Below are 23,000 nucleotides of genomic sequence, written 5' to 3' on the forward strand. Positions count from 1 at the left end.
TAGTTAATGTGACTTCAGGAGTTAAAGCCTTAAGGAAAAAAAACAGAAGCATTGTAGAAGTGTTCACTTCATATACTGAAGGCTTTTTTAAAGCACTGAGCACTGTAGCCTTGAGGTACTCATTTATGCTTACAAATAACAACTATGCTCAAAATATACTATTACAGCCTTTGAATGGCCACAATTTTTACCTTAAGTTCCACATTAGACAGTTTTTTCCAAAACAGAAAAATATACATATATTTAGGGAAGGTCTTGGTGGTCTTAGGAGAAGTGCTCTACTCACTCACTGCAAGGAGGGCTGTTGACTGTGGGCTGGGGTACCACCAGGTGATCACCAGTTCTTAGCAATGGGAACAGCAGTATGGGTTTTAGAAATGAGTGCATGCAATGTGTCATTTTTCCGGGGTATTAAATGCTTGAGAGGTGGGCCCATGTGAGCTTTGTGAAGTTCAACAAGGCCAAGCACAAGGTCCTGTATCTGGGCCAAGGCAATCCCAAGCAGAAATACACACTGTGTGAAGACTGGATTCAAAGCTTCCCTGAGGAGAAGGACCTGGGGTGTTTGTTGATGAGAAGTTTGACACGAGCCAGCAATGTGTGCTTGCAGCCCAGAAAGTCAACCACGTCCTCAGCTGTATCTAAAGAAGCATGGCCAACAGATTGTGGGAGGTGATTCTCCATGTCTGCTCTGCTCTCATGGGACTCCACCTGGAGTACTGCATTCTCTGGGGCCCCCAGCACAACAAGGACATGAGCATGTTAGAATGAGTCCAGGGGAGGGCTGCAAAGATAATCAAAGGCCTGAAGCATCTCACCTGTGAAGACAGGCTGAAGGAGTTGGGGTTGTTCATTTTCCAGAGCTATTGGATTTGTCACCCATCAAAATGCTTTGTGGTTTTTCAAAGGTGTATAGAATGTGTACAATTACAAAGCTCAACAATCAGAGAAGCCTGTACTTGGCAGCACAATGTATACTTGCCTATTTTGCCCTTTATCATCGGGGCAACCTCTTGCTGATCAGCCACCAAAGATGAGACGTCCTGCTAGGCTGATGACCTCTAATTGCGCTGTTCCCCATTACCATCTCAACATTGTCTCTCAGAAGAAATCAGTGTGCTAGAGCACGGCTGAGATAAAAGGCGTGGACAGTATTCATCATGCAGTTCACTGGAGAGTCCACAGCCTCTCCCTGTGCTTAGTATAGATGGGAAGTGTTCAGTAGCAGCTGGCAAATGTTGAATTATTAAATTGTGTCTACAACACTTTATATAATTATTGCCCAAATGATAGAACAGTGAGATAAGCTTGATGTCGACAAGCAGACTTATCCACCTTCAGAGTTTGGTTAACAGACTTGCTGTTTTGGAATTCAAGAAAAGTCTACTCTGTCAGGAAGGATTTAAATAGAAAATTAAATGGGCTTGCATATTGCTCTGCATGACAGGGTTTTTGTTAGCCTTCAAGGTCTGTATGATCTAACCAAGCATGTGGAAGTAAGATACATATTTCTGAGTGCTGTAATAGTTGTAGTTATTGTAGAGAATTGTTAAATATAAGCAGTTATGCTAAAATGTTATTTTAATCCACAGAATATTTAGTAGATTAAAATAATAATACAGTGTGTAGAGGCAGGAAACCTCTGCTGTAATCATTTTGGGGTGGCTTCTCAATTGGTTGTCCAACCAGAGAATTCACTGTCTGATCTTCTTATCCTTGAGGAAGCAAATGTAGACAACAGAGATGGCTTCACAATTATGTCTTGACTAGAAATAACTGCATCAGAAAGTCTGTTTGCTTTCCCCAATCTCTTTCTGAGAAAATGCAATTAGTACATTGCTTGCTTCTTTCCACAAGATGTTTGTAGGCAGTGTTATTGTGAAGGAACACAAGCTGCCACTGCAGCCGTTTTTAAACACGCAGTTGAAACAGACAGCTCTGCTATGGTGACAGAAAACATCAAAGCAACAAAACACAGTATTTTATCTGATGGGGGTAACAATATCTCAGCTAATAAAATGGCTGTCATCCCTGCCCATTGTATAGATAAGGAAGCTGAGGATGTTTGGTTGCTCTTTGTTGGCACGCCAAGTCACAATTATCTTATGACAGCGCCTTTCTGGGATATGATTGATGAAGCATTTTGAGGGGGAAAGAGCTTCAATAAGCGAATTTCACTAGATTTCATTATGACATTGCTTGCACAACGGTTGGCAAAAACAAAAATGTTTTAAGCAAAACTAAGAAAACACAGCCTTGTTTAATCTGCCAGGGATGTCCTTGCCACATTCACTTATTTGTATTGTATATTGGATGTAAACAGCTCTAATTCTGAATTTCTTGTGTTGACCTTTTCTGGCATTAAGATCAAAGTACTTTCTGCAATAAGGATAAGTCTTTAAAGGCTTCAGTGGCCTGTCAGAGTAGGGTATGTTTAAACAGAAAATAACACAACAGTGTACTCTCTGGCTAAAACAGGCACCAAATGAAGTTCTAAAGTTCATTGCTCCTCAAGAAAACCATCATTATCTTGCAGTTTAGCCTAAAAGTGGGCCAGCTTTAAAAATGTTTTCTTCTTCCCTGGACCTTAACTCACAGGGTGATTTTGCCACTTGCCTCTAACAGATGTAACACAGATGTCCAGTTGAGAGGAAAGGGTTGCCCTCTCCTTATTTGAATCCCTAGGTGGATATGAAGACTGCTAAAGCATCCCTCTGAGCAATAGCCTGTAAAACAGTTTTTCCAAACCACGATGTTATCCTTTCCTTGATGCTGTATGCTGCTGTCTTATACCCAACATGCCTTTTTTCCCTGGCTCCAGCTGTCCCCTATCCCAGATCTTTCAGCGGGTCTCCAGAGGAGGTCCTGGAGGTTGACTTTACAGTGCCTGATTTGGAGCCAAGGCAGCTGGAGTAAAAATTTAACTCTAATCCAGTATTTTGGTATTTAACAGCTTGACCATATGAAAATAAATCATTTAAACACTACTTTTCTCTGTGTATAGTATGCATTTACATTTGGAATGTAAACCTACCCCACTTTACAGAATAAATTAGAGAAATGTTTAATGCTTACTATAATATGAAGTTCACAACAAATCTAAGCACAGAAAAATCTTTCCCATCAAACTGTTGTGGAATCTCCAGTATCCTGACTGAACTGGGACTTTTGGAGCAAAACTGAGGATATCCTATAGAACTTTCTGTGCTGGTACATACAGAGACAGGAGCAGAGGACAAAAGGACATGACATTTTTAATGAACAAAACATTTGATACATGATGTAATTGTTTATTTTTAATTCAGGGAAACTATCTTTGCTACCGCTTTTGCTGAACCAGTTTCTTATTCAACATTTCTTGGAAGAGAAACTTACAGTGCTTTTCTGAATATTTAATAAATGGCGTAGTTATCAGGATGTACCGAACATGCTATGTACATCTAACCCAATGTTTCTGGAAGTTTAGTGTATTTGATAATTAAGATATTTATCAGTGTTTGAACTTAAATATAGGTGCTTACTTTTCAAGCTTTATTTTAATAACTGAAGAATAAATACTTTATTCTTGAGTGATTTGCAGGGGAAACAAGTCATTGCCGTTTCCAGCTGAGGACTTTGCTCATGAGTAGCAATTTAATATACTGGTAGTGAGGCTTTCTGTGGTGCCTCCCTCTCTGACAGGTCCCCAGCGTGGTAGTCTGTAGAGATCTGCGTGTTTTACACTGCTTTATTCGCTATGTTATAGTAATCCTCTTTTCCTGTGGCTTCTGTCTTCTTAGTATGTAAATTATACCCCTCAATTTAATTAGTGGCAGCACTGTTTTCTCTGTATTTTGTAACTGGGACTTTGTCTCCCAGAGTCTGCTGAAATGACACAATGCAGAACTGGTTAAGCCAGGTCAAGTAGCAGCAAGCTGTGTTGTTGTGCAGCACGATGCTACATCCAGGCTAAAAAAAAACAAAACAAACAAAAAAAAAAAAAACTGTGTTTAAATAGAGAGCAGCACTAATGTAGCACCTATGCTTGCAGTCCAGCCTACTTCTGAGCTCCATGCAGCTCTCCTGTGCAGTGCACAGGCCAAAAGTTCCAAAAGTTCACCGGTGTGGTACACAGGATCCAGTTAACCGAAGATACACAGCTTTTATACAATACATATATACCCTCCCAGCTGTCAGTACTCCCAGGCAAATGCACTTAATACAACCTGCCATGTGAAGTGTTATTATGGTAGGTAAACTTGAACTGTTTTCACTTCTGTCTTGTGCCTCATTTCAGTGTTATTGCATGTTAAAAGTACCACTTCTGTCCAACCTGAGGACTTTTTTCTTTACTTTTTCTTTTAATAGAAGGAACTCCTATATTTTTTGCCTGCCAAATGTTTCACATCTTTGGTCTAAGAATGTCCTTATTTGCTGTGTGTACATATATTCAAGAGAAAATAAAGTTATGTAGACGATGTCAATCATAAACAAAATATTTCAAACTAGTACATAATAACTGTTGAAAAACAGAGTGGTTGGTGTAATCACCAAGGGAAAGTCACCTTAGTTTGAGTCGGGATCCTATAGTCCTCTCACAGTCAAAATTCATTAAGGGATCTCAGTGCATTAGCTTGTTATGCCATTTGAATTTTCTGGATTGTGAGCATTAGAAAGAAAGCTCTAAAAAGAGCTATTAAGACTATGTGTCATGAGGAGACCACAGGCTCCATCACTCTAAAGCTGTAAGGTTCAGTATGAAGGTCTGTAAGAAGAAATTCAAGCTTTGTGACAGTAAGTTTAGGAAGATGTTGCTCCACAAAGGAAGCATCATACTTTTCAAATAAATTTCAGTAAGATATTTGATTATTATATGGGAAACTTTTTGTGAGTATACAAAAATCTCCAACCCTTGAGACTGAGCAGTACAATGGACCTGGTTGTTGTATTTTATAACCTATAATTCCACTTGCATCATTATATTTAGCCCTATTTGACATTAGAAGACAATAAATGAAAGCTATATATTTTTATAGTGAATTTCGTTATCCACAATGAACTGCTAGGGTCAGTCTGTCAGAATATGACTGCCAGTAGTTAAGACATTTTCACTATGGAGTTAAATGCTTAAAGCATTGACAGTAGCAGGAAATACTTCAGTGGTTATTGTTGAAGCTATTAGTCGAACTGAAGTAATGCTGGCATGTTTTCCCTTTGGGTAGAATTCCTCAGTCTAATTGTCTCCTCCTTGCCAGACCATATTTGATATCTTCAAGTTTGGAGACTGGATGTTTTCCAGTAATTAATGTTTTTTTTCTCAGTTATAGCTTAAAATTATTTCTTTTCATGGATTAGTCTGTTATCCAGTAGTGAAGCTATTGAATTGCAGAGCATTTAAATGGGATAAATTATGGAGATAATATTAAAAATAAAAAAAATGGAGGGGGAAAAAAAAAAACTGCTTCACCAGATCATGTGAAAGGTATGTGAGGCATTTTAGAAGATGCTTAGTTCACGTGTAAATTTTGACAAGAATTAACAGAATATTAAAATACAGGGGGAGGGGAAGGAAGAGGGAGGCCATTGTCTGCTATAGGGGTTATTTTCTTTTAATTACACAACACTGGTATTAACTTAAAGCAATATAGGTCTGTGCATCTCATAGACTAACATTAGGTCACCTCCTGACTAGTACCAGCAATCAAATTTCATCAAGCTACTCTTGTCTTGAGTAGTGTAACTTAGGTTTGACAAAAGTACATCATGAACTCAATGTCTCTGATGCCCAGACTAGACTCTGTAAAGTACTTTGTCCACTCAGAGCATAATTAGCCTGTGGTTTCAGAAATCAATGAACACTGTTCCACAACGGGAGTGTGGGGGGCGGGGGAGACTTGTAGTCACTGTTCTATGGCCTTCCTTACCATCTGAGCTATTACTTCTTTCTTTCAAAGCAATTTTACCACATCTCTTATTATATTTTGCTTTTTAAATCCGAAGTAGACAGTGATACACATCTAAAAGCAAGAAGCATTTTTAATACTGTTTTCAATATGTTACAGCAAAATAATTTTCAAAGAACAAAATTTGTTGAAGATAATGGGGTAGAATCGCACCTGTACTTTATCACACATCACCTTATTTTTGAGTAAACAGAACATCACACTCATGTTTTGCTGAGGTGTGAGAGCTCTTTCCATAACCAGGCTTGACCTCAAGCTCCCTGATGTCAGAGGAGTGGCTCCCATAAACCTACATCTTTGCTTTTATAGAAGCAGAGTCTTGGAGGGAAAACCTGTAAAGAGCAGAAGTAAAGAATGAAAACCACATTGCTCTTCCTGTCAACATAATTTTTTAAGTAGCAGAATCAAAATCATGTGGGATTTCCAGATAAACACCTATGAACCCAGTTTTCCTTTCTACGTATGGATCTGTTCTTGTTGCCCAAATAGACTTCCTACTAAAGCTCTTAAATCATGCTACTCCATGACTTAGCAAAACCATTTTGGTAGAGTTCACATTTCCTTTGCCATTCCAAAAATACTACTAAAGTGGTGAATGTAAGCTAACAGAGTTTATCTCCCCAAGACCAAGAAAGAAGTGTGGTCATGTGAGTCATGAAAACTTGCGTTCATCCTGACTTCCAGCCTTATGTTTCACTTGTTGTTAGATGGGGTGCTGTTGAAGAAGCCAGAGATCAAGACCTCTGAGTGATGGCCTATGTGTAACTGGCAACAGGGAACATCCATCACAGAGTCATTGGGGATTCGATATGGAAAGAGTAATGCTAACATGGTTATACTGCCTGTTTAGATGCATTTAGCATCTGTTAGATACAATTCAATGGATACCAAGATTTGGTGCGTGATAGTGTTCAACTGCTTTGCAGCTACTGGGGAACTATTTCTTCCAAAAGATGCCAGTTCAAAGTTTCTGTTGTGAAATGGAAAAGGAAGCTTGGATTTAGACCAATACCAAAATGTGTCATAGTGAGTTTATGTATTTTGGTCCAAAAAGTTCTGCATTTGGAGTTTTATGAAGTGAGTGTAAAAAATATCAAAAGCCAGATACGCTACAAAGTGAACAACAAATTTGAGACTTATTTTCCTGAGTGTAATTAGGCAGTGGCTACTGCAGTAGAGTGGTATAGGTGAGGATATGAGTATGCAGCAGTATTCAGCATTTATTTATATAAACTATGGAAAGTGTTAAGCAATGTAATCAAGATTTCAGCCTAACATTCTGATGCATGTACTTTCATAATACTGGCACTGAATCAACACCATGGAAAATGTAATGGAAAGTCTACAAGAAATTACAATGCATGTAATATCTGGCTATAGGTTTGATATTATTTTTAATAAAATCTGATTCCATTTTCAGTGCTGAAACAGAACTTTTTCTTGGGCTGCATATTCAGTTCTACAGGGGCATGGTTATCTACCGATGAATCCCTGTCAATAGGGAACTGCTGTTCTGCTCAATCTGTTTTAAGCAAAACTATTCTCTGATTGTACGTATGCTGTTTTACTTTCCAGTTAAAAGATGAGTTTTAGTGAAAACAAGTGAGTTAGGAAAAAAAAAAAAAAGAGAGAGAGAGAATGACATAATATAGTAACTGGAAAGTTTCTAAAATCCTTCTGTTGGTAGCACCAAGGAAAAACACTGATGCCTGCACACTGTTGGCAATTCTAATCCAGCATATTTGCATTTAGCTGCACTTCACCTTTTTTTAATTCAGTGTTTCTGATGGAGGCAAATCAAGAAACTGATCATGTGTCTCAGTTACATTCTGTGTAATCCTGCAGAAGTAGGTTTGACACAGGGTGCTTGCCAGGGTGTTGAGGTTGGGTTCTGGTAATTAGATCTGTGTAGGGTGAGGATAGGAAGAGCAATGCGGTTTTCATTCTTTACTTCTGCTCTTTACAGGTTTTCCTTCCAAGACTCTGCTTCTATAAAAGCAAAGATGTAGGTTAATGGGAGCCATTCCTCTGACATCAGGGAGCTTGAGGTCAAGCCTGATTATGGAAAGAGCTCTCACACCTCAGCAAAACATGGGTGTGATGTTCTGTTCACTCACAAATAAGCACAGAAACAACCCTGCTGTTTCAAAGTCCACTACAAGGAGGAGTGATGGAGCAGGTGAGCTGACAAACAACTTTCTTCAGAATTGGGTGGAGATGAACCTGATCTAACCCTTTAATTCAAATAGCCATCTCTCCACAACTGGATTTTAATTTCTGGCTCCCAAGTCTATAATATAAACCACCCCCATATGAAATGACCATCAGTGATTTGCATAATTTCCAATTAAAAGTACCCTTAAGCACATACCTATCTGGATATTTCCTCTATAAATCTTTACAGAGCTCCATATACTTTCCCTTCCATGTCTGCCACCACATCCTGTCTCGGTAGTGAACTTGCATGCTTCACTGTATCACAGGTATTAAGTATTTGAAACTACTTTTTGTGCTTGGTGGAGGGCTCCCTGAGCAGAGTGGTGACAGTCCTCTGTGGACATCTGGGCACAGCTGGAATCCAGTGTTGCTGCCGCAATGTGGTGTTTTGGAAGACCCCGGAAATATTCCAGTTTTGTCTGACAAAAAAGTGTTATTTCTGATCAAAGCCTGTACTGCTAGCTTGTAGGGTGTTTGATAAAGCTCATTAGATAGTGCTTAATGTTCCTCTGCCTCATTCAAGCTGTATTATCACTAACTTACCCCCTTTTTCACATGTTGCTTTACGCATACCATAATGGCACAACAGTGGTTTGCATATGTAAGCTGTAATGTGGTGATGCATTTCCTGGCTGTGTTGTTCAGAATCTGGATAATTATCTTCCCTTTTTGCTCTGGAATTTGGAAAAGTGCTGCCTGGAAACATTTCCCCTTTATCAAATTGTTTGCTAAGCTGTTTTTCCTCATGCTTATCTTTCGCTTGGGACCAAAATGTTTAGATTTGAGTGGTGACATCTCACTTGTACACATCCTGTTGGATAGAAGCCTTGGGTTGTTTGAGTTCACAGTATAGCTAACCAGGACTTGCATATAGGCAGCTGACAGAAGTTGCGAAATCTTCAGTGCTTGTTCTTGTGGGGGACTTCAACTTCCCTGACATATCCTGGAAGCACAACACAGCCCAGAGAAAGCAGTCTAGGAGGTTTCTGAAGAGAGTGGAAGATAGCTTCCTGACACAGCTGGTTAGTGAGCCTACCAGGGGTGGCGCCCCGCTAGACCTTCTCTTCACAAACAGAGAAGGACTGGTGGAGGATGTGATTGTCGGGAGCTGTCTTGGGCAGAGTGGCCACAAAATGGTGGAGTTCTCTATTCTTGGCGAGGCCAGGAAGGGGACCAGTAAAACCGCTGTATTGGACTTCCGGAGGGCTGACTTTGAACTGCTGAGGACACTGGTTAGCCGAGTCTCTTGGGAGGCGGTTCTGAAGGGCAGAGGAGTCCAGGAAGGCTGGGCGCTCTTCAAGAGGGAAATCTTAATGGTGCAGGAATGGTCTGTCCCCACGTGCCCAAAGACGAGCTGGCGGGGAAGAAGACCAGCCTGGCTCAACAGAGAATTGTGGCTTGAGCTTAGAAGAGAAAAGAGGGTTTATAATCTTTGGAAAAGAGGGCAGACCACTAGGGAGGACTATAAGGATGTTGTGAGGCTGTGCAGGGACAAAATTAGAAAGGCCAAAGCTCATCTGGAGCTCAATCTGGCTACTGCCGTTAAAAATAACAAAAAATGTTTTCATAAATACATCTCATCTGGAGCTCAATCTGGCTACTGCCGTTAAAAATAACAAAAAATGTTTTCATAAATACATCAACACAAAAAGGAGGACTAAGGAGAATCTCCATCCTTTACTGGATGCGGGGGGAAACTTAGTTATAAGAGATGAGGAAAAGGCGGAGGTGCTTAATGCCTTCTTCGCCTCAGTCTTTATCGGCAATACCGGTTGTTCTCTGGATACCCAGTACCCTGAGCTGGTGGAAGGGGATAGGGAGCAGGATGTGGCCCTCACTATCCACAAAGAAATGGTTGGTGACCTGGTACGGCACTTGAATGTACACAAGTCGACGGGGCCGGATGGGATCCACCTGAGGGTACTGAGAGAACTGGCAGAGGAGCTGGCCAAGCCGCTTACCATCATTTATCAACAGTCCTGGCTATTGGGGGAGGTCCCAGTTGACTGGCGGCTAGCAAACGTGACACCCATCTACAAGAAGGGCCGGAGGGCAGACCCGGGGAACTACAGGCCGGTCAGTTTGACCTCAGTGCCAGGGAAGCTCATGGAGCAGATTATCTTGAGAGTCATCACGCAGCACTTGCAGGGCCAGCAGGTGATCAGGCCCAGTCAGCATGGGTTTATGAAAGGCAGGTCCTGCTTGACAAACCTGATCTCCTTCTATGACAAAGTGACGCGCTGGGTGGATGAGGGAAAGGCTGTGGATGTGGTCTACCTTGACTTCAGCAAGGCTTTTGACACTGCTTCCCACAGTATTCTCCTCAAGAAACTGGCTGCTCTTGGCTTGGACTGGCGCACGCTTCGTTGGGTTAGAAACTGGCTGGATAGCCGGGCCCAAAGAGTCGTGGTGAATGGAGTCAAGTCCAGTTGCAGGCCAGTCACTAGTGGCATTCCCCAGGGCTCAGTGCTGGGGCCAGTCCTCTTTAATATCTTCATCAATGATCTGGATGAGGGCATTGAGTGCACCCTCAGTAAGTTTGCAGATGACACCAAGCTAGGTGCGTGTGTCGATCTGCTTGAGGGTAGGAAGGCTCTGCAGGAGGATCTGGATAGGCTGCACCGATCTGGGGTTTGCACACCCAACCTGAAGCTAACCACTTGCAGCAGTACAACTCTGAATCTCCATTAGTCACTGCGGCTCTGAGGTCTCCTATGGGAAGAGTGGTGGGTCACGTTGCTGCTGTCTGCAAGGCATATGCCTGAAGACTCCTGCTCTCCAAAGAAGGAGGGGAGACAATGCTGGGAAAAGGGTTTGACAGGGCCTCTCAAGAGCTATTTATCCCCATTTTCCCTTTGTTTCACTGATCTGAGCACCCTGTTCCTTTTTGTTCTCAAAATCCTACAGATGCTTGTATGTATATGTTTTGTTTCCAGTCAATGACTAGCACTTCTAAAGACATTTTTTTTCCTCCTCTTGTTCTTCACATATGAGTGATCACAAATTACAGATTTATTTTTTTTTCTCCTCTTTTTTGATACTTCACAAGCATTGAAAAAGCAGGTTGTTCTATGTGGCTAAACAAGTGACAATCTCATCACTGGCACTTACCCAATAATAGTTTTTCATGTTTAATTTGTAATGTCTGAAAATACTAGCAAGACATGAAGGAAGCAGCTTAAATAATATATTTACCTTGTCCCTTCTTTAAAACTCAACCCAAGTGTATTTTGATATGTAGGAACATGTCTTTGCTCCTTTTAGTCTGTTTTGACCCATTCCTTAAAATGGGGCCATAAGATTTTTTTATTTTTTTTTTTTACTTTTTTTTGTGAGGACTTGTAGTTCATCCAGACACACAAAAACTCTTTATCTGAAATCACCTCTATATATACACATAGTCTGTGAAGAGTGTGAAAGAAAGTGTGTTTGCTGATCCAAGGACTTCTAGGAGTACCAGCTAGCTGCAGAGCCATCAAGTTTAAACCAGTCAAAAACTCCTATCAAGCTATTCAAATGTCCCAAGAAGGCATTGTGAAGGGCTCTTACAAGGAGGTAGAGAGCTATGAAATTCAAGCAAGATGGAGTTTTCTGTGGCAAGATTTCCTGTTCAGCAACTGCATGGTCCCCTGCCCCGGGGTAGGACAAAGATGAATCGGGCCCATTATGAAAGCAATTCATATTTAAATGAGATTTTCAGCCCAGTTCTGCAGTCTCAAGTGGTTTTTCTAAGCATCTGCTCTTTCATGCTGATTTAGACCAAACTTGAATGCTGAATCTTTGGAGAATCATAAACAAATTGTGTTAAATTACCATTAATGGAAACACATCACAAGGAAGGCAAGGCAAGGCTGTTAATGGTATTGCTGTTCTTAACTCAGGCTGTGATGGCTGTAGACACACAGTCCTGCAGCACAGAAGTAATGTATGTAAGATCACCCACTGTTCTGAGACCTCCAGACAAGCTAAGCACAGCAGGGTGAGTAGCACTGGAATTTGTTTTACAGGAAGCCTTTCATTTCCTTACTTTTGAGGGGTTAAGTGAGGCACTTCAAGTACTGTTCTCCCATGAGAGTTACACTAGGGAAGGGTAGTTTTAGTTTCCCCCAGGGGCTCCATAGCAGCTTTGGCAGCAGAGGCTGCTGTCGAAAGAGAACAGCCAAATGCAATGAATCAATGTATTCCCCAGCTGCTCCAGCTGCATTTTCTTCCTACCCAGGGCTGTCCACTTTTCAGACTACTATATGCAGTACTGGTCCCCAGCCCTGTGCTGCCACTCCCAAGCTTGATGGACAGGTATCCCCGAAAGGCCTCTCACCCTGTTTTTAAAAGGTCTGGATTGGAGCAAAATTAGATGTTTTAATTGCTTCTTTTTACATCACCTGGGGAATGCAAAGAATAGAGCAGCTTGTGAATGTATTATAGTATACTGTAATGGCCTTGGTATGAGCTGTTTATGGTCCTTAGTAACATCAAGTGTTCATTAAACTTTTGAAAATCACTCCTATGCTTGTTCAGGTATGGCTTTAGGAAACTCAGGCTGCCAAACAAACTCAAGCTCTGGTCAGGAGTCTTTAATTCATTTAAATATTTCTTCAAAATATCAAGAGTTCACCTGGAGCAGCCAGGCTTCTGCTGCCTCAGGAAACATGTTCACTTTCTGGCCTTGCTATTGTAGTGGGTTTACATGGCAAGGTTTTGGTAGCAGGGGGCCATAGGGGTGGTTTCTGTGAGAAGGATCTAGAAGCTGCCCCATGTTTGGTAAGGGCCCCACTGCTGACCAGAGCTGAGCCAATAAGCGATGTTGTTTTGTGACTCTGTGAGAGCATATTTAGGACAGGGAAAAATATGCTGCACCACATAGCCGCTGGGAGAGTGAGAGGAGTGAGGAACAGCCTTGCAGGCACCAAGGTCAGTGAAGAAGGAGGGGGAGAGGCGCTCCAGGCGCTGGAGCAGAAGTCCCCTGCGGCCTGTGGTGAGGACCATGGTGAAGCAGGATGTCCCCCTGCAGCCCATGGAGTACCACGGTGGAGCAGGTTTCCATGACGCAGCCCGTGGAGACCACAGTGGAGAAGGTGGCCCTGCTGTGGCCTGTGGAAGACCCCTGCTGGAGCAAATTCTGGGCCGGACCTGTAGCCCATGGGCCACGCAGGAGCAGGTGACCAGGCAGGAGCTGCTGCCCGTGGGGGACCCAGGTTGGAGCAGTTTTCTCCTGAGGGATGGACCCCGTGGTACGGACCCATATCTGGAGCAGTTCTGGAAGAGCTGCTGCCTGTGGGAAGCCCACGCCGGATCAGTTCATAGAATCATAGAATCATAGAATATCCTGAGTTGGAAGGGACCCTTAAGGATCATCAAGTCCAACTCTTGACACCGCACAGGTCTACCCAAGTTCAGACCATGTGACTAAGTGCACAGTCCAATCTCTTCTTAAATTCAGTCAGGCTCGGTGCAGTGACCACTTCCCTGGGGAGCCTGTTCCAGTGTGCAACCACTCTCTCTGTGAAGAACCCCTTCCTGATGTCCAGCCTAAACTTCCCCTGCCTCAGCTTAACTCCGTTCCCGTGGGTCCTGTCACTGGTGTTAATGGAGAAAAGGTCTCCTGCCTCTCGACACCCCCTTACGAGGAAGTTGTAGACTGCGATGAGGTCTCCCCTCAGCCTCCTCTTCTCCAGGCTGAACAGGCCCAGTGCCCTCAGCCGTTCCTCGTACGTCTTCCCCTCCAGGCCTTTCACCATCTTCGTAGCCCTCCTCTGGACACTCTCCAACAGTTTCATGTCCTTTTTATACTGTGGTGCCCAGAACTGCACACAGTACTCGAGGTGAGGCCGCACCAGCGCAGAGTAGAGCGGGACAATCACCTCCCTCGACCTGTTCATCAAGGACTGCATCCCGTGGGAGGGACCCCACAGCACAGGGGACGAGAGTGACTGAGAAGGAGCAGCAGAGAAGAAGCGCTGTAGACTGACCATAACCCCCATTCCCCCGTTCCCCTGTGCCGCTCAGGGGGAGGAGGTGGAAGAGAGTGGATGGGGGGGGGGGGGAAGGTGCTTTTGGTTTCTTTCCTTTGTTTCTCACTTCTCTAGCTTGTTAGTAATAAGCAATTAATCTGTCTCCCTATATTAAGTCTGTTTTGCCCGTTATAATAATTACTGCGTGATCTTCTTGTCTTTATCTATTTGAGCCCTTTTCATCATATTTTTTCCCCATTCCTCTTTGAGGAGGGGGAGTGAGAGAGTGGCTGTGGTGGAGCTCGGCTGCTCACTCGAGTGGAACCACCACAGCTATCCACGTTACAGCCTGCAAATCACCTTGTCACCAGCACTGATTACCCTGCATTGGGAACCAGGAATATGGCCTCTGCCAGAGAAGTAGTGCAGGCCAGAGAGCCCTGAGAGCTCAGCCTGTAGCCTAGCCAAGGCCCTAGTATATGGGAGCTCTCCCTAGTAGCTTTGGGAGATGTAGGTCTAACTTTGATCTAAGATTTCTGAGAATTCCAGCTCCTGCAGAAGAGCCAGGAGCATTGATGTTAAGGGTTGCGCAGCTGCAGAGCTGGCTTTCCAATGTGATGGGTTCCAAAGCTGCCTGCCATGAGTGCTGGCACAAATACTGCGTAGATATTATCTATTTGTCTATATAGAGAACTGGAAGATATTTGGTCATCATTGCCATTGTAAAATATTTTGTGTAAAGTCAGGCGGATTATTTAAAAACATCTAGTCAGACTGCATATGAAACTTGTTTCTTTTGGAAACCTTTCCCTTACTTGCCTTTCTCATTAGCCCAGTACTTTTCCACAGTGAGCACCACTTTGGGCCAACTTACATCAGTGACTTTTATACCATTAATTTTGATGGAAGCAGGATGTGGTCCAGTAAATTATCCCCCAGCGCAGTCTGCTCAGTATAATATTAGACCATTGGACTAGTAAAAAGAAAGTTCCTTCTGAATTTAACTCCTTAAAATATCCATTCTTGTGCTTGAAGTTTAAGTTATTATTCTTCTCAGATGTTTTTGAGGTTTCTTAAATTGTCTGATAATAAACAAGAACACACATCTTTAACAGTATGTACAGCTGGCTTCTGGGAATCATACCATAGTAAAGATGTGCTGGACTTCATTTTCTATTATTTAAACATCTTATTTTCCACTTCTGAAAATGGAATAAAATTGCTGCTGTTCCTAAATGTGCCCAAATTTTCAGTCATTTTATATATCCCCGTATTTCTTAATTATACCTTATTGCATTTGTCTACATATTCTGAATGTGACAGTTCATGGTATGATTTCTAATTGTTGTTCCTCCACAATGAGTATATTTATTATGAAAAGGGGATAAATCCCTTAGCATGACAAGAAACTATGATCCATGGTCATTAATAAGAGTACTACAGAATAAACTATCAAGCTCCTCCTCAAGTCTAAATCCTGCCAATTCTATGGTTTAAAGCCACTGAAGCAGGTAAAGAGGTGTTGAAATTTTACGTTGTGCAGACTCCATCCATCCTGTTTTATCTGGTACACGTGTATTACTGATATTTCCTTTGCTATCCCACCTCTTATATAAACTATTTAGGATTAAAAGATCATTTATAAAATACCCTGAATTATTGTTTTGTGGAACAGACTGATAAAGTATCCTGCTATTTGGTACTGATAACATGCATGTAGACAAGCTAGTCTTCTAAGTAAGCTGTAGAAGATACTTGTCTTCTCCTAGGAAAATAAAAAAAACCTTTTCCTTAAGGTTCTCTCAATAAGCCTTCTAAGACAATTTAGTCACCAATAAAATTCTTACAGGTATTCTTAATTTTGGAGGAAAAAAATACCAATAATCCAGTAATTAATTAGGCAGAATTGTAAAGATTTTATTGGTGATGACTGCATGAGTCATTTGATATTGTCTGTAAGTTCTTTGGGACACCTGGAAAGGTAATAGTGATGGGCTGAGGACCTTCATTCTTATATTTGAGCTCCTAGGAAACAAATCCAAAAGAAGAGTTCTTGAATGTATCCTGTAGCTTTTATCTCCTCAGCTCTATAGTTTCCCTGCTTTGAATGAAGCCACTGATCACTGTCCTTCCACTTCTTGTCTTCCATGACTCCTATCCCAAGAGCTTTCCAAAGCCAGCAGGTATTGCTCTCTATGAACTTCCCAACATCATATGCCAGACTGGATTTATCGTATTCCCATGCTCAGTTTCTGAACTTAGATTAGTACCATTTTTTCTTCCCGTCTTACTTTCATTTAAACTAATTTGGATTTACCTTGGCATTCTCTAAAATCCAAATTATATACCTTCTCTGCTGCATTCTCATGAATATCAAAGCTGTAAAATAAATATTGATGGCATGTGTTGGCAGAGTGTTTTTTATACTTAGTGGATTTCTCATTAAATTACATGTATATTCAATTTTAGTTATAATGAGTATAATCTGTTTAATATTGTTGACCCAAATTCTCCTGAGGAATGCTAACATTGTGAATTGATATTTGATTCAACAGTATAACATTCAAAATCATGTCAGACTTCAGTTCAGAAAAATGTCCTGTCCCAGGGTTACTCTGTGGGTTGAGACTGTTACATTGCAGGAATGTATTCCTGTAATGCTTTACAGTGTTTGATGTACTTTAATCTTACACCTTCCCTAACTTACAGGACACTATACTTATCTGTATCCTATCTCTGCAAACACCTTATAAGAACACTGGCCATCAGGAAGCAGAAGGCACCTTCCTGATACTCATCCTTGGGTGTCTTTTCTGAAGTCATATTTCTCCCTGTCATGCTCCTTAATCGTTCTTCTTCTGCAATAAATTGTTATTTCTCTCCCTGTTAGAATTCTTTCCTGTCCTTCATCGTGTTACGAGTACCTTTTGCTTGAGAACAGGAACAAAATCCCAACAGAGTTCAACAAGCCTTTAACTCTTCCCTTTTCAGGATGCAGAAAATAGAGAACTCAGTGTCTTCTTGTTTGGGAGAGTTTGGTTTGTTTACTTGCCTCAGAGTTTTGGGGGTGCTTTGGGAGAAACAGGCTATTTGAATGATGACATTATTGATATTGAGTGTTATTCCTAGTTTGATAGTGTTTCTGGAGAAAGAAGCTTTTGAAATTTTCTCAAGTTTGGTCTGAAAATTATTTAATAGACAACAGGGACCTTGGAAAATTCTGGAGAGGAAACAGTTTTATTGAGTCATTGCAGAAGATCAACTGTATGGTATAAAATATGTTTTTATGATTTCATTTGACCTTTGATCAAGCTAGTGGATCCCCATGTTCACAAAGATGGCATATGCAGAGACTCTGCAGAGGGGAAGTAGCCTTAAAACTCATGCATATGGCTCCTTTTTTCATGTATCATTACAGACCTGGGACTAGCCCTGTAAAATAGATCACGTAATTCTGTATGTACAAAATTGATGATTTACACAGTACTCACTAAAATGTAAAGACCAAGCCATGAATCATGCTCATCCATTTGTTAAGATCTTTGGGATACCTAAAAAATATATATATGAAGACTCAAGTCAGTAAGACAAATTTTAAGTAAGACAAATAATAAGTTTATTGTCTGGGATTGCTGAGAAATACCACAGAAAGTCTTCATGAAGTAACTGTCAAGTAAGCTACATTGATCCTGCTTTAGTGTTAGGGAGTGAAGTGGGTTACTTCTTGATGTCCTTTTGGTATCTGTTTTCTATGATTCTGAATTCCCAGATGCATCCTCAGTGTGATTTCCTACCTCTACATTTGTGAAGGCCATGCAGGTACCAAAAATGTTATCAAAATCAACCATGGCAGAATATGCATTTGCAATAATCCTTTATTCCAACTGAATATCCAATTAAGACATTCATTTCAGTATCCCGTCGGTTTTCTCATTTGTTGGCTCATGCAGGATGAGGGCAGAGAAGAGCTGCTGAACACCTGCTTACTTCCTTGGCAACGGGAAACCTGTACAGACAAACACCAAGAGTGCCAGCTCAGCATTCAAAACTTATATAAATAAAATTCCGGAGGCCAAATTAAGCGTTTACTTGGCTGTTTTCTTCAATCGGTAAATGCAAATATATTTCTCTGTAATTTATGTCTTGACAGATGATAATGAATGTGAAAATGCTACTCAGCCTTGTGGAGAACACGCCAATTGCACAAACACTGTGGGAAGTTATTTCTGCATGTGTGCACCTGGTTTCAGATCTAGCAATGGTCAACAAACTTTTGTACCTAATGATGGAACCTCCTGTGTGGGTAAGTTATTAATGTCTACCAGCTAGCTTTACATTGTCACTCTTCTCTTATTGCTTCTGTTAATTATAGAAAACTAGCAAAATGCATTCAGATTTATGAAGTTTGGAGTCTGAATGTAAAATTCCCACAATTTAGACTAGTACAAATTTAAAATTCCAGTTTTCAGGCACACTGATAACACAACAGCTACGACTGTTTTCAGTAACACTTCAGACTTGACTCCGTGTGAAATATTTTTAATACACTTGTCATAGTTTTAGAGAATGGGTATATAGTTAAGTTAACATAGAAATCCCCAATCCCCTCCCATTTAAGCCATAGTTTCACTGATAGGTGGTCATATTCCTTAAAAAAAAAAAAAAAAAAAAAAAGGCAGAGTGACAAAGTATTCTTCATTCAAGTCACTCTGGACCAACAAAACTCCCTATACATGTGACCTGCTTGCTCCCAATATTTTTTTGTTTGGGTCTTTTTTGGATATTTTCAGTAATTTTTCCAGTCTGACCAAAAGCAGTAAATAAATAAATCAGTAGTACTCCTTCCTCCTGTCCCATCCATCCATCAGCTTCTGTTTCTATAACAGTTAGATGGATCATGTTCAAGATTAAAGAGGAAGAAAAATTCTCTGGAAAAATGTTATTTGTGAACATCTATGCAATCCTTTAGGATTTCCTTTGAATGGAAGAACTGTAACTATTTCTTTTTTTTTTTTTTTTTTCAAACTCCTGGTAATTTTCTCTATGTGTTGCAACAGTCCTCAGGGAATGGGAAAATGGGAAATAAATCTATTGCCCTTTACACCTTTATGCTGACTGTCTCTCATTCGAGATATGTCTCCTGTGAGCGCTGACAACCTCTCTTCTTCTTACTGTTTTTAATATCAGCAGAATGGCTGCATATTAAGCCAGAAAGTGATCTAATCAACATTTCTGGCCCATTGCTCACATCCATCTAAAAGAGCTCTGCTTTACCCAGTCACTATGAATCGTTCATAAATTAGCTGAGATTGAGACTGTTAGCACATCAAGCTGTAAATATTCTCATGGTTTCTGGCCCACGCTTTGATTTTTACCAGTTATGACATTTCCTCAGCCTCAGAAGTTTTCAAAGTTATTTCTCTGACTGTTCTTGTGTCACATTAGCTTTTTACCATTAACTTGATTTTTCCTTTTTTCATCCCCCTTTTTCCTTTACCAGACAGACTGATATTTTTAGACTGAGGGTTAGTTTACCACATTTCTTTTGTTTTTTTGCAAATTTATATGGGAGGAGCTGAGAGCTTCCAAAATTCACACTGAAATAAAAAATTACCTGTGGGTACCTTTTCTCATTAAAAGAGTGTACCAATTACTTTACCAAGCAGTAAGTCCTAAAGACAACCTTTTGATCCACAATTAAGTTTCCACTTTATCAGTCAGGAAAACCATAAAAAGATATTTTGTACCCAATGGATCTGCTGCTACAGGTAGTAGATATGACTTGCAGCTGACAGAAGTGTATTCAGGCTGTTCTGAACACAGCTGAAGCAGATACCAAGGTTATAATTCTGACCACAGTACAAGTAACACAGAACAAAGAAAACAAAGGTACCAGGTATACATCCCACTCAAGTATTTTTAGATTCTGCAAAATTTTAAGTTTTCTTTTTTAATATTTGACTGTGTATGTGTATATACATACAGAGATATAGAATGTATATGGCAGTAACTTTAAAAATACAGTGATTCAATTTTGGAGAAAGCACCATTACGCAATCTATTTGTTTCTAAACAAATGACATCAAGCCTGTCTGGAATTCCTAGTGGTAACTGTGGTATATCATAGAATCATAGAATATCCTGAGTTGGAAGGGACCCTTAAGGATCATCAAGTCCAACTCTTGACACCGCACAGGTCTACCCAAAAGTTCCGACCATGTGACTAAGTGCACAGTCCAATCTCTTCTTAAATTCAGACAGGCTCGGTGCAGTGACCACTTCCGTGGGATATCACTACGTGAGTCCATTTCAAAATCTGTGTGCATACGCATTTTCATTCCTCTACTCTTTGGTCGTTATTACTAATCTTCCAACTACAAAGTGACAATAATCTCAAGGTAGCGGTTCAAGAATTTTGGGAAGTGTCAGTTCCCCAGAACGTTAGGTTTTGCATTGAGCATCAGCCAGTATTTCAATATGTTATCAGGCAGAATTGGTAAAGAGATGACAATGAAAGATGTAGATAGAGGAGGAACTGGAGAGTAGGAAGGGAGTGAGAGGGAAAAAAAGGAGAAAGGAAATGAAGGGCTGGGGAGGTGGGGAGAAATGCAGATATATGATATTGCTGAAGATGACATTTTTCTGCTGTCCTAAATATGAGCTATTAAAATCTATTTGCTGTGTAAAATCCATGTTTTTTCTTAGACGTCACATTTTATTGAATGTTCAGCTGCAGTTAAAAAACTACTACCCTACTTTTTTCACCTCAGTCATCAAAGTAAAAATATGACAATGGCCATCTTTAAAATGAACATGACATCCATGCCGCTCTGCCTTTTCCAGGAATGTGCTATTAGTTTTCTTCAGCTTTTTATCAGCTTCTTCTGAGAGTACTGGGAAGGCAGCCATTCTCTATCACATCTTTTTCTGTGACAAGAGAGTTGTACAGAGGATAGGATATAGCATTACGCCACACTGCCAAGTTTTCTTTTACTTGTGCTGTTCTTAGGCTTTTTCATTTCTACTTTGTGTATGCTGCTACCGTCCACAGTATGGAGACATGGGGAGGGACATCTAGTGCTTTGCAATCAGACTTTTCAGTCGCTTGCAAGCTACTAATAAGCAGAAGGTATAATGTAGACATCAAGCTGTCTTGACTGACTGGTGAAGAATCAAAGCGATGTAGGTACAATCCAGTAATTGGCAAGACTGAACATAATAACTGTTCTCAGTACTTTTAATTTAATTGGAATTTCCTTGCCTGCTGCAGTAAATGAGGAGTGACAAAGCACAGAAATAAAATAAAAGGCTATAAATCTATTTTCACACTAGCCTAAGTGGTGTTGGTGATATCATTTTCTGATCAGAGCTATTATAAAAGCTTCAAAGTTCAGTTCCGGGATTTGTTTTGAATATTTACTAAAAGGCCAGGGCTTTTTGCAGAGCTATGGAAAATGCTCTTCTGTTTCAAAAGCTGCTATTCTTCAACCTTTGCTCAGGAATGTTGTCTGTGAAGACTGCTCACACAAGCCTTGGCAGCCCAGTCCTGCTCCCATAGTAGATCAAGGAGGATGGTTTGAGATCCTAGCCTGAAAGCTCCAGTGAAATTGAATTGCTGAAAGCACTGACAAGCTGTTGTCCACGTGTGGTCCAACAATTGCATATTTCTTTAAAAAGGCATAGCTACAAAATATAAAGAAACAAAAAACTACAGCTACTGCATGGAATATTTCAAAGCAGGAACTTAAAAGCAGCATTCTTGCAACTGTCACAAATCATTGGCTGCCCCTGAAAATCTCATTGATTTAGAACGAATATGAAGCTGATTAGTGCCTTGCAAGATCAGGCATATTGCCTTTTAATTTTGTCATCCAGAAGATTTTTTCTCTGGGAAATAGTAAATTAGGTAGGCAGGATATGGATTCATTCCATATGGACAACTCAACTGCAGAAAGTCTATTTGCATATACTCGACAGGGTGTCTCTATCTGACTTTAAATAGCCATCCTGTTGCCAGAGATGTGCCTTGGTGCTTGAGTTTCTCCTGTTATTTTGGATAATCCTGCTTTCTCATTAAAATCTCCATTACACTTAATATGTGAAATAATTACAAAAATAAGGGTAATTTGTATGAATGCCCAATAATGACAAATAAATGATTTATCAAACTAAGCTCATGAAAAACAAATTATCATTATAATTTTGAAATACTTGGAACATTAAATCACACGGAAACCTGATACCTAGCAATGGCAATCTGGAAAGTATCCAAATATTTGTATATTTGGAAGTCATTTTAAGTTTCAGCAGAGCTTGTTTTCATTTGCTGATGTTTTAGAACTGTGTTACATACATACTGAATATTCTGTTCAGACCTATTGGTCTTCCTTCACATAGCTGACAAGGCCAGAGAAATCTTAACATAAAGCTGATGTATTTCCTTGTTATGCAAACTGGTATCGTCATGTTTTTCACCCTTGGCACTTCAATTCACTCAAAGTTTGTCTGCTTCACACTGAGTCATGCAACAGGGCACTGAGAGGCAATTGTTTCAAAAGGAGCTTTATAATTTATTGATGTGAGAGGTTATTTAAATGCCAGAAGCAAGAACTGTAGCCTTTATCTTTAAATGGCAGCATTTAATTATGAGGTAGCCTGTGTCATAATTTTTTCCCCCTTTTCTTCACTTTTGCCAGATTCATTGAGGTATAACATGGTTAGCCCTGTGACTATGAGTACTGAGGCCACAGGAACTGTCCAGATATGTGTAATAAAAAACTCAGCTCCTTGAAGTGAAACATAAGCAGCTGGGGTCATCGAAACAACTTATTATCCTAGTGCAGATAGTAATAATTTAGACTCATTCAGTAAGCTTCGTGCTTGTGCCCAC

At 40.6% G+C, this 23,000-nt stretch overlaps 1 protein-coding gene across 6 annotated transcripts in view; it reads left to right on the forward strand.

Annotated features, from left to right (window-relative positions):
• Nucleotides 1-23,000, forward strand: part of ADGRL4 (adhesion G protein-coupled receptor L4) — a 165,221-nt gene that overhangs the window by 109,566 nt on the left and 32,655 nt on the right. For 5 of the 6 annotated variants that reach the window (XM_072041521.1, XM_072041522.1, XM_038183026.2 and 2 more), the window contains one exon: nucleotides 18,261-18,413. In XM_072041521.1, coding sequence (XP_071897622.1) covers nucleotides 18,261-18,413 — 153 coding nt within the window. Of the gene's footprint in view, nucleotides 1-7,908; nucleotides 8,122-18,260; nucleotides 18,414-23,000 lie in introns of all 6 variants that reach the window. The other variant, XM_027462409.3, reaches the window with a different exon arrangement.

This window comes from Anas platyrhynchos, chromosome 8 (genome assembly GCF_047663525.1).
Source record: "Anas platyrhynchos isolate ZD024472 breed Pekin duck chromosome 8, IASCAAS_PekinDuck_T2T, whole genome shotgun sequence".
Taxonomy (NCBI): Eukaryota; Metazoa; Chordata; class Aves; order Anseriformes; family Anatidae; genus Anas; species Anas platyrhynchos.